Source organism: Salvelinus namaycush, chromosome 1, assembly GCF_016432855.1.
Source record: "Salvelinus namaycush isolate Seneca chromosome 1, SaNama_1.0, whole genome shotgun sequence".
Taxonomy (NCBI): Eukaryota; Metazoa; Chordata; class Actinopteri; order Salmoniformes; family Salmonidae; genus Salvelinus; species Salvelinus namaycush.
Genome location: NC_052307.1, coordinates 62,047,341 through 62,060,305, shown reverse-complemented (window position 1 = coordinate 62,060,305; position 12,965 = coordinate 62,047,341). Strand labels below are relative to the sequence as shown.

Here is a 12,965-nt window from a genome sequence, read left to right as displayed (position 1 = left end):
GAAAAGGCAATCAAACAAAATATGGGCAAGCTACGGCTGCTTCAGAGAAAACACTTTGTTGCAATACACTTTCATCATGGGTAATTTCAGTTCTATACAGTCTAATGATGCTCACCGTTGTCACTGTTGTCGTCAACCAGGATGATCTCTTTGAGGAGGTGGGAGGGGGTCCTGTGCATGGCAGAGTGGATGGAACGCAGGATGACGGACAAGGCCTCGTTCACAAAGATAAACACAATGCTAACTTGAGGGAGGTTAGATGGATACGTGATGTTTTTACACCTGGGGAGAAAACAGACCTATTGTGAGCGGAGTGTGGAAAGAAGGGACCTGATTTAGAGACGTGGACATGCATAGCAATAACATTCTAGCTAGATTAAACATATTTGTCTGTTTCTCAGACACTTGGGCAATTTGTAGTCTCAATGTTGAGGTGGTTATGTTAATGTCCCTGGCAGACCTCCAAACCCAACAGCAAAAATACAATATGTGTATTTCAGTGATCCAGATAAAAGCATCTGTGAAGCAAACAATGGGATAAGATATGACACTTTTCACAATGTAACTTTATAGTCTGAGAACCACAGATAGACAGAGGGGGAGTGAGGGTCTTTTATGCTCCTACTGGGTAGACAAGAGTTGGTAATCATGGGAGATAAAATTGCACCCCGCTGTTTTGAAGTAACACTTTCCTCCTCTGTTGCCTGTCAAAACAGTGAAGGCTTGAGTCAAATGCAGAGGCATATTCTCAACATGAAAACCCACTAGGCAGCTTTGTTTTTTATGCTCTCGACACAGTCAAACAAGTGGGGACTCTAATGTGTGCTCTTCCATATAGTCTGTATCCAAAACGATCACAACTAGTGTGTTATAGTCAGACCATAGTGAATTCAGACAGTCTGGATATGAAGGTCCTGTTAGCCCCTGGGCTGCTGGTATGACTTGGGGGGACAGCAGAAGTTTAAGTGGGAGATATTCTCAGTGGTTTTCTGTGCTCTATTCAGATAGCTCAGCTTACCCATCAGGTCTGAGGTCTGGGATGGCTCTGTCCAGGGAGAGGCGCTCGCTGAGGTAGCCGTTGTAGCCGTAGTACTGGAACATCTTCAGGGCCACCCTGCGGCTGTCAGCGCTCAGCTCCTGACCCCAGTGGGCAAACAGGGACGAGTCAGAAAACGATTTGTCTCCTAGAACGTCCTCTCCTTTCAGGGGGGTTTCTGTGGGAGCCAGAGAGAGAAAAAAATAGAATATTTGTATAAGCCAGCCACACACAGTCCCTGCCTGTTACTGGGGGTGCATGACAGGAGAGAGGGACACTTCAATAACAAGGTCAATGTAACTTAGAACACTTAGTAGAGCTCTCACATGAATAAATGAATTGATGTTACACTGCTTATGTCCACACAGCTATCACACCTTAGAAAGCAGTAACAATACTCATATCAATATACAGTTCCGAATGTTAAGTAAATAATTGTATAGTATTACATTCGTATACAATGATAGAAAATAGACTGTATCCATTTATACAGCTTTTCAAGATAATAGATTTCCATGGTCACTGAGAAAGACGTAGTCAAGCATTGTGATGAAAGCCCGCGCAGAACGCAGCCACGGCCTAGTGGTTTGTAAACCAAAGACACATTTAACCAAGTCGACAAAAAATGAAGGCTCCAGTGAGCGTGATAAAGTGAAACATTAAAGCTGTCAAACAGACTCGGTGTTGGTACGTGTGATTACAGTGTTTACTTCTGGAATCCAATTGAATTTAAATAGATCCTGCGTCTTCCTCTATGACTCTCACAGCCACACTGAGTGCCCCAGGGCTGTCATTTAATGCACTCATTCCTTTAAATCCCAGTGTGGAGGGATTCTACACTGTCAGAGTGAGGACAGAATGATACATCTGAAAGCTCTGTAAAGCTGAATGCTGCAGTGTGATTTGAATGTTACATTGTTGTACAGCTCGATTACATTTATGATCCCTGTGAAGACAAGGAAAACAGACTCAATACATTTGTGCAAATCTTGAATGTCGCTTCATCATAAATTACTCTATAGGGGATCAGTGGAAAAGGTTATTTTACGATGGTTCAGGGTAGTGTGTCTATCTAGGAGCTTTCAAGAGAAAACTGCAGAAAATCAAGCTGAAGTGCTGTAGGTTTTCAATCTGCTCATTTTGTTTTGGCTGCTGTGATGACCTTAAGCCTACAAGGTCTCCCATTTCTTCTCAAATACATATATCTCACATGGTGACCACAGTGGGGCTCAAGTTTAGCAGGAGGACAGTCTTTGTTTAAGGGGTTTAGCCAATACCTTGTAACACAGGGGAGTTGGGAATGTCACTGAGTAGTCATTGCCTTGTTTTGTGAAAGGAAACCAGAGTGTGCACGGCCGTTGTAACAGAACAGTAAGGGAGAGCAGCTCCAGAGGCACTGGTCAGGACACTGAGACTGAGGGGTCAGGGAGGGTCCTGGGCTGAATGAAAACCTGGTCTGTCAGATGTGGGCATGTGATAGGATGCACTACGTGAAGAAAAAAATTATGTAATGCATATGCAAATGTAACTATTATACAGTGGTTTTAGTCAGAAACAACATACTGTAAGAAAAAAATGAGATGACATTTTGTTTGGTTTCATGTTAAGGGGCCAATGGATCTAGATTGCCTACAGCTATTTCCAGATTAACTCAACAGGCTAAAACAATTGCTTTGACAAGACAAATTACACTTCCCCTAACATGAGGTCATTTTGAAAAGAAAAAAAGGGGTGAGAATTAGACTAGAATTGAAACTTGAAACAGCACTATGAGCATCTGTTTGATGGCAGCATGACAATGAACCATTACCCTTTCACAGAAACCCACTGTTACTGATTAAAAGAAAATGAAGCTCGACAGTGGGGGAAAAAAAACACTTCCATTTATTTTCCAGGTATCAAATGTGTTTTCCAAACCAAGAATAGACAAACATTAACAAGTAATGCTACTGTTAAACATCCAACAAATTCAGAAGGAAATATGTGCTTTTAATGAATTATCGAAAACTCTAAATATACATAGCAGATGGTTGATTATTGTTTACCTCCGATTGAATGGTATACTTTCAGAGACAGAAAACAGTACCTCCAATGGTCTGCCTATCTGTAGGTAAAGGTCTCTATCTATCATTTAATCTTATTACTTGAGTCAGTGTGCAGAGCGGCATTGGACTTTCCTATGAAACAAACAAACAACCTTGTTATTGGCTGCGTTTCAAACTCATAAAAGACACCCCCCTCCACTTACCCTGGCCTTATGCCCTTGGTGGAACACCCTCCTCCACTTACCCTGGCCTTATGCCCTTGGTGGAATCCCCGTGGCCACCTTTGCTGTCAGTCCAAACAATTAGCCAAGCAAGTTGGCAACATATCATGTTGATGACACTGCTCGCGTTGCAAAATAAATGTACACATACATGTTATTCAAATCATTGCACCCACACTGGTCGCGAGCATCTGCGTGGCCAGGCGTTAAAACAGAAATTGGTTCTATTTGACACCCAACGCGCTGCAAGTCCAGCCTCTCCCATATCCTCATTGGTTTTTAGGAGCATATACCCACGTGCCATCTCATTGGTTTTCAGGAGCCTATACCCACGTGGGTGATTGAAAGATTAACTGTGGTTTACCGTTTTATGTGGATTAATTGTCGGAGAAGAGGACCTTATGCATTTTAGCTAAAATAACAACACAATATTTCTATGCCAGGACAAATTAGCTAGCTAGCTAAATTGCCATAAATGTTTAATGCTTTTTGACCTTCCCCAAATTCATATAATTGATTTAGAGTTTGTTTTGTTATATAATCTGCGTGCCCTGATCGCTTCTGATGTGGGTGAACAAAATCAACGTGCGTGCGATGGCACACACGTGTCCGGTTTGGTCAGCATGTAAGCCCCTCAGCCCTAGTTTGTGATCAAGTGTGCGAGTGTACAATTCTGTTCACTCCAGGGCCTGAAACTGCCCATAATTCAATTTGCAATAATTGTACATTCGCTAAGAAAAGTCTACCAAAACCTTTTTTTAAACAATCAACATACAAGTGTTAAGTAATATTATTTTTTATTTTTTTAATAAGTTAGAAATTGCTACTAATGCACATAGCAAAAAAACATATCGTAAAACTAATGGTTTAGTTTGGTTGGCTTTTGGAAACGTTAGCAGGGAAAGTTGTATGCGCTAGCTATCACAGTTATACATTGTAATTTTCGATTTACTTGATATCGTCGGATAGTGTTCGTTGGCTTCTAGCCAAGATATGAAATGTAATCATAATTGACTGTAGCGCATACAAAGCACACACACAACAGCTACCGGTGGTTCCATGATGACTGAAAACACAACTGTGGGACGAACGAGTGACGAATTTCCAGGCAAGGGCGGTCCATTTAAAATTAATTCATTCTTCCCTCGCCCCTTCTGTTTCATTGAGGTATATACACTGCTCAAAAAAATAAAGGGAACACTTAAACAACACAATGTAACTCCAAGTCAATCACACTTCTATGAAATCAAACTGTCCACTTAGGAAGCAACACTGATTGACAATAAATTTCACATGCTGTTGTGCAAATGGAATAGACAAAAGGTGGAAATTATAGGCAATTAGCAAGACACCCCCAAAAAAGGAGTGATTCTGCAGGTGGTGACCACAGACCACTTCTCAGTTCCTATGCTTCCTGGCTGATGTTTTGGTCACTTTTGAATGCTGGCGGTGCTCTCACTCTAGTGGTAGCATGAGACGGAGTCTACAACCCACACAAGTGGCTCAGGTAGTGCAGTTCATCCAGGATGGCACATCAATGCGAGCTGTGGCAAAAAGGTTTGCTGTGTCTGTCAGCGTAGTGTCCAGAGCATGGAGGCGCTACCAGGAGACAGGCCAGTACATCAGGAGACGTGGAGGAGGCCGTAGGAGGGCAACAACCCAGCAGCAGGACCGCTACCTCCGTCTTTGTGCAAGGAGGTGCACTGCCAGAGCCCTGCAAAATGACCTCCAGCAGGCCACAAATGTGCATGTGTCAGCATATGGTCTCACAAGGGGTCTGAGGATCTCATCTCGGTACCTAATGGCAGTCAGGCTACCTCTGGCGAGCACATGGAGGGCTGTGCGGCCCCACAAAGAAATGCCACCCCACACCATGACTGACCCACCGCCAAACCGGTCATGCTGGAGGATGTTGCAGGCAGCAGAACGTTCTCCACGGCGTCTCCAGACTCTGTCACATGTGCTCATGTGCTCAGTGTGAACCTGCTTTCATCTGTGAAGAGCACAGGGCGCCAGTGGCGAATTTGCCAATCTTGGTGTTCTCTGGCAAATGCCAAACGTCCTGCACGGTGCTGGGCTGTAAGCACAACCCCCACCTGTGGACGTCGGGCCCTCATACCACCCTCATGGAGTCTGTTTCTGACCGTTTGAGCAGACACATGCACATTTGTGGCCTGCTGGAGGTCATTTTGCAGGGCTCTGGCAGTGCACCTCCTTGCACAAAGACGGAGGTAGCGGTCCTGCTGCTGGGTTGTTGCCCTCCTACGGCCTCCTCCACGTCTCCTGATGTACTGGCCTGTCTCCTGGTAGCGCCTCCATGCTCTGGACACTACGCTGACAGACACAGCAAACCTTTTTGCCACAGCTCGCATTGATGTGCCATCCTGGATGAACTGCACTACCTGAGCCACTTGTGTGGGTTGTAGACTCCGTCTCATGCTACCACTAGAGTGAGAGCACCGCCAGCATTCAAAAGTGACCAAAACATCAGCCAGGAAGCATAGGAACTGAGAAGTGGTCTGTGGTCACCACCTGCAGAATCACTCCTTTTTTGGGGGTGTCTTGCTAATTGCCTATAATTTCCACCTTTTGTCTATTCCATTTGCACAACAGCATGTGAAATTTATTGTCAATCAGTGTTGCTTCCTAAGTGGACAGTTTGATTTCATAGAAGTGTGATTGACTTGGAGTTACATTGTGTTGTTTAAGTGTTCCCTTTATTTTTTTGAGCAGTGTACTACCGGTAAAAAGTTTTAGAGCATCTACTCATTCAAGGGTTTTTCTTAATTTTTACTATTTTCTACATTGTAGAATAATCGTGAAGACATCAAAACTATGAAATAACACATATGTAATCCTGTAGTAATCAAATAAAAATATATTTTAGATTCTTCAAGTAGCCACCCTTTGCCTTGATGACAGCTTTGCACACATGGCATTATGTGTTTCATAGTTTTGATGTCTTCACTATTATTCTACAATGTAGAAAATAGTACAAAGAAACAAAGAAAAACCCTTGAATGAGTAGGTGTGTCCAAACTTTTGACCGGTAGTGTAAATATAAAGTTGACACACAGGCCAAGTTCCCATAGTCATTCATCACTTTGGGAAAGATCCGAGAACAGTAATGATGTGCGACCAAAGGTTGTGGAGCTGCACAAATCAGGAAATGGCTATAAGAAAACGGTTGAAAATGTCCACTATCAGGGAAATAATTAAGAAGTTTAAAGTAACTGGAGATGTTAACAATCGGCCTGGAAGAGGACGTGTGTCTATATGGACCCCACACACAGTGAGGAGGATGGTTCGAGTTGCCAAAAAATCTCAAAGGATCACAGCTGGAGAATTGCAGAAGTTAGTTGTGTCTTGTGGTCAGAAAGTCTCCAAAACTACAAATCAGACGCTACCTACATAACCACAAGTTGTTTGGGAGGGTTGCCATAAAAAAGCCTTTGCTGTCATCAAACAAACCCAAGCGCCTACAGTTTACCAAACGTTACTGGAACTTTCAAATGGGCCCGGGTTCTAAGGTCAAATGAGACCAAAATAGAGCTTTTTGGAAACAAACACCGGAGGTGGGTTTGGTGTAGACAGAAAGATAGCCAGGCAGAAAAGTACCTCATTGCAACTGTGAATTATGGTGGTGGATCTTTGATGCTGTGTGGCTGTTTTTCTTCCAAAGGCCCTGGACAACTTGTTAGGATACATGGTATTACGGACTCATGGTTTTACATGGTAAAACCTGACTTTTTTTACATGGTAAAACCTGACTGCCTCTGCTAGGAAGCTTAAACTGGGCCGTGGTTGGATCTTCCAGCAGGACAATGATCCAAAGCACACCTCAAAAATCAACACAAAAATGGTTCACTGACCACAGAATCAAGGTTTTGCCATGGCCATCCCAGTCCCCTGACCTAAACCCCATAGAAAACCTGTGGGATAAGCTGAAGAGGAGAGTCCACATGCGTGGACCTCGGAATCTGAAGGGTCTGGAGAGATTCTTTATGGAGGAATGGTCTCAGATCCCTTGCCATGTGTTATCCAACCTCATTATGCATGATAGGAGAAGACTCAAAGGGAAAGGGAGGTTGTACAAAGTATTATTATTATTTGAGAAAAATATTTCAAAAATGAGACAAATATTTGTTTTATGATAAGAATGTATTTTTTCTTTCAATTATTTGACTTTAATTAAAAAGGTTAGATTTTTTGTGAATATTTTGAATGAAAGACCAAGAGGATAAAAAAAGGTTTTGCGCATATTTACCAAGGGTGCCAATATTAGTGGAGGGCACTATAATGCCTGGAGCTGTGTATCGTAAGTTAAACATACAGCATTGAACATTTCGGTTGCTTTGATGAACAAGGGAATGCCTCCATTCTTGATGGGAGAAGAACACAGTGATTAGGCTCAGACCGGGATGAAGTTCTAAAAGTCTGCCAACCCCAGCAAACATGCCTCCAGGCTCATTCACGTGACTACTTGTGCTGGTGATTAATTAGGCCTTGTGAGACGCTTTCCTCAGGAGTGAAAGGCTAGAGCGCCGGCTGGGTCAAGGGTTGATGTTTTGCAGACAGGGTAACCTAGGCAACTTGTACTGGCTTAGTCTGGGCAGTGTGTCATCCCAAAGGCTCTTTTGTTGGGACAAGAACTCAGAAACCCCTAAAACATGTAGGCAGCCTCTCATGCCCATTGAACACAGTAGAGGAAGCACTCAACTACTGCATGCTCAGTGCTCTCTGACAAAAAAATGGTACTGTAATTCAGTGATGATCGTCTCTAAGACAAAAGATAGTGTTACTGAGTTTGACACTATGAACCAAGTCTGTGTAATGAATTATAAATTAATGCATTCATATATTTATAAACGCTTATTGCTAGTCATATTATCCCACTTTCTGCTGACACACACAAGTCCCAATCACAGTTCAACAACTCACAGCACTCTGGCCTCAAAACAAGACTTAAAAAAATGTAGAAGGCAGAAGAAATGTATATCTCAAAAACATGACACGAAGTAGGTAAACTGATGTTTCAGTAGGAGAAGAAGAGGGAGAGTAGAAGGAAAGGAGAATGCATGTCAATACATGTCTAGTTATGGAATGCTGAGTTTTGATATTATGTCGCACGATTTGCTAGCAACAACATTGAGTTACCAAGCGCATTCACACAGATGAGTAACACAAATGAGGAAAAAGTTGGTGGTTGTATTCAATAAAAGTTGTTATTAAAAGCATGAATTTAAGCACACAGCGGAAGGACCACAGTTGTACAGGACAAACATAGGTACAAGTAAGCGTTTTCAGAATTACATTTTTTACAAGTATCGACTGATGGTGGCTCAATGTTGTTGATAGCAAAACTCAACCCCGCCTCAATATAAGAGAACAGAGTTGAGCGTTCCTCAGCTAATACTGAGCGGTTCCATTTAAGTAGCCTACAACTCCTATGATAGGAAGAGAAACACCCTGCCTGTCTCTTGCTCCTGGCTTGTTTCTCTGTGGGTGGGAGTGTGTGTCTGTGTGTATGCGGTGGATTCTGAAGGGCTCAGGAAGGGGGACCCAGCGGGGTTTTGCTTTAAACTGTGATGGCTCTGGTCCAGACACAGAGAGCAGCAACATAGGCCCAGAGCTTATCAGCAGCAGTCCAGCCTGGTGAAGTGAGTCAGTCAGTGCGCTCCATTGTGTGTACATCAGGACAAGTCAGTTAGGGCCATGTGCTTACTGTGGCACATCCACAGAGGAGGAAGGCTGAGATACAACATGAAGAGGGAAACAGGACACACAAAGTGCCTTTATTCCTGGTTCAGGAAGGCAAACAGCACAATATAGCGAAGGGATTATGGCAACGAGAGGCGAGGGGAAGGTTTACAAAAGGAGGTCCACCGCAGAGGGAGAGAAAGTTAGATACAGTGAACAGGTCTGTACGCTGCAGCAAAACATGTGTTCCCTATGCTAACCTCCATGACAGAACACACAGAATCAACCCAGGGCGAACCGCACGAGGGAGGATTTCTGCTGTATTATGGGAAAACAGGGATTTCAGAACAATAAGACATTGCACCAGAGCTCCGCTCTTGCCTGCCGATCACTGTTCTCCTTAGTTGTTCAGTGAGATGAATGTCTTGTCTGGAGTATAATAGGCAATTAAGACTCAACAGCGCTCATCTGTGCTGCTGTACCATGAGGCATCATATCAAACACTATCAGACGATATACATGATGATGGATTAAAGCTGCTCTCCAGCAGAGTGAGGGGAGGTCAGCAGAGACAGAGGGAAGAAATACACTGAAGGTTTACATTAACCCTTTACATCCCAATTAAATAATTACTACAAAGTATTATTATATTTTTAAAGCTATCATATCATGCCATCATTTTCAATTACATTTTCCCCACAAAACACTAACAGTATCCTATCTGATGAAATCACTGTGATAAGAGTACTCTGAAGATAATGAAAAGAGATAAACTGAAGAAATCACATTACAACTCCCAGTGGCCTCGCAGTTGGAACATATTTCAACCAGGCACCGTTTGTCTTTGACACCTCCAAGGTGAGGCCCTGCACACATGGTAACTCAGAGGCAAAGTTGTGTTGACAAAAACACTGTAAATCTTTACCTGTCGAAAGAAGGGGAAAAAAGGAAAATATACACCCTCAGTACACACATTAGGCCCTCATAACTTGCCCTTGTGTGTAACTTTATTACCCAGAAATCCATCCGATATGACGCAACACTGTGAAAGTCGCTCTCACTACACTAGAACTTAATAGGAATACGACTTTTAGATTATGATAAACGTTTTCGCACATGTCAGATTTCAACACTAGCTGATGCCATAATTGGAGGATGTCTTCTCTCGAATGAGCCATTGATCATATTTCTGCGATATTCCAACCTCGAGAAATTTGTAATTTAATGCATTTTTCCTATTTGTCTGCCTCTTTAGTCCAGGGTGCATTGCATGTTGCCGTTGCCAGAGATATTATAGACAGGCAATAGGAATCCATTGAATGATGGACCTTATAATGCCCCACCCAGCATACTGTCAACCAATTGTGCTCATGTTGTCATGCTGTGTCACACAGTTGCTAAGCTAATGGTAACACAATCCCTTCTCAAAGTCAGTGTATATGTCGAGAAACGTGCCTATTTTCCTCCAAAGTTCCTTATGTCACGATTCCAAAACTATACGATACTACAGATTACAAGTTAATCTCACATCTCGGAAAATATTTATAATGTACTTCTTGTTGCCAAAATTCGTGCTAATGTTGGGTTTATGAGCTAGCGCCCAATAGACTCCCATTCACTCCTTGAAGGAGGGGGCTCCTTGTCCCAGAATCGCCCAGAATGCACCGCGCTGCTCATTGACATAGCATGGGCAACGTTTCCCATTTTCTCAAAAGTATATCTGCTGTTGCAAATGTTGACCCCACTCTGAGGCACATCGATCTGCAGGTTGAACATGATGCGATTGTAGACTAAATTGATAGTGTAGTTTGTTTTGGCAATTTTACAGCTAACTAGCTACGTTACATGCTGATATTGTCTTTGGTATTATTGTGTGTAGCTACTTTTGCTAACTAGCGAGCCACCAGCCAGTCCATAGAGAGAGCATTGCATTGCTTAACTCTACACACAGAGGAGAGGGACACTAATCCGGACGCTTATAAGAAATCCCGCTATGCCCTCAGACGAACCATCAAACAGGCAAAGCGTTAATATAGAACTAAGATTGAATCCTACTACACCGGCTCTGACGCTCGTCGGATGTGGCAGGGCTTGCAAACTATTACGGACTACAAAGGGAAATCCAGCCGCGAGCTGCCCAGTGACGCGAGCCTACCAGATGAGCTCAATGCCTTTTATGCTGGCTTCGGGGGAAGAAACACTGAAGCATGCATGAGAGCACCAGCTGTTCCGGACAACTGTGTGATCACACTCTCCATAGCTTATGTGAGCAAGACCTTTAAAACAGGTCAACATTCATAAGGCCGCGGGGACAGACGGATTACCAAGACGTGTACTCAGAGGATGCGCGGACCAACTGGCAAGTGACTTCACTGACATTTTTAACCTCTCCTTGACCGAGTCTGTAATACCTACATGTTTCAAGCAGACCACCATAGTCCCTGTGCTCAAGAAAGTGAAGATAACCTGCCTAAATGACTACCACCCTGTAGCACTCACGTCGGTAGTCATGAAGTGCTTTGAAAGGCTGGTCATGACTCACATCAACACCATCATCCCGGAAACTCTAGATCCACTCAGCTCAGTGCCGTGACATACTGTATCACTTCTCTCTACGACTGTAGTTTGGTTGGTGCCAGCTAGCTTGAAAGCACATATTACAGCTAACAGCCAATTAACGTGCTCACAGGTTGGGAGGCTGTGTACTCTGTCATACTGGTGCCCAGTGGAGACTGATGAAGTTCTCTGACTGGGTCTGTAAAGGGGGCACTCTCTCATTAGAACACATCAGCAGCTGACACGTCTTCCTGACATTGTTTTTTTCTCTGGGAGAAGGGGAGGAAGAATCAAATCAAAGTTTGTCACGTGCGCCGAATAAAACAGGTGTAGACCTTAGTGAAATGCTTACTTACAGGCTCCAACCAACATTGCAAAAAAGGTATTAGGTGAACAATAGGTAAGTAAACAAATAAAAACAACAGTAAAAAGACAATGAAAAATAACAGTAGCGAGGCTATATACAGTAACGAGGATATAAAAGTAGCGAGGCTACATACAGGCACCGGTTAGTCGGGCTGATTGAGGTAGTATGTACATGTAGATATGGTTAAAGTGACTATGCATATATGATAAACATAGAGTAGCAGGAGCGTAAAAGAGGTGTTGGCGGGTGGTGGGACACAATGCAGATAGCCCGGTTAGCCAATGTGGGGGGCACTGGTTGGTCGGGCCAATTGAGGTAGTATGTACAGTTAAAGTGACTATGCATATTTGAAAAACAGAGAGTAGCAGCAGCAGCGTAAAAGAGGGGTTGGGGTGGGGCACACAATGCAAATAGTCCGGGTAGCCATTCGATTACCTGTTCAGGAGTGTTATGGCTTGGGGGTAAAAACTGTTGAGAAGCCTTTTTGTCCTAGACTTGCCACTCCCGTACCGCTTGCCATGCGGTAGTAGAGAGAACAGTCCATGACTGGGGTGGCTGGGGTCTATGACAATTTTTAGGGCCTTCCTCTGACACCGCCTGGTGTAGAGGTCCTGGATGGCAGGCAGCTTAGCCCCAGTGATGTACTGGGCCGTACGCACTACCCTCTGTAGTGCCTTGGGGTCGGAGGCCGAGCAATTGCCGTACCAGGCAGTGATGCAACCAGTCAGGACGCTCTCAATGTTGCAGCTGTAGAAACTTATGAGGATCTGAGGATCCATGACAAATCTTTTTAGTTTCCTGAGGGAGAATAGGCTTTGTCGTGCCCTCTTCACGACTGTCTTGGTGTGTTTGGACCATTCTAGTTTGTTGGTGATGTGGACACCAAGGAACTTGAAGCTCTCAACCTGCTGCACTACAGCCCCGTCGATGAGAATGCAGGCGTGCTCGGTCCTCCTTTTCCTGTAGTCCACAATCATCTCCTTACTCTTGGTTACATTGAGGGATAGGTTGTTATTCTGCCACCACCCGGCCAGGTCTCT

General features: G+C 43.7%; 1 protein-coding gene across 2 annotated transcripts in view; it reads right to left on the bottom strand.

The window, feature by feature from the left end:
* LOC120046724 (polypeptide N-acetylgalactosaminyltransferase 18-like) overlaps nucleotides 1-12,965 on the bottom strand; it is a 97,921-nt gene that overhangs the window by 49,905 nt on the left and 35,051 nt on the right. For both annotated transcript variants that reach the window (XM_038992183.1, XM_038992191.1), the window contains exons 2-3: nucleotides 1,019-1,214; nucleotides 116-282 (exon numbers count right to left, since the gene is read on the bottom strand). In XM_038992183.1, the coding sequence (XP_038848111.1) occupies nucleotides 116-282; nucleotides 1,019-1,214 (363 nt within the window). The remainder of the gene's footprint in view (nucleotides 1-115; nucleotides 283-1,018; nucleotides 1,215-12,965) is intronic.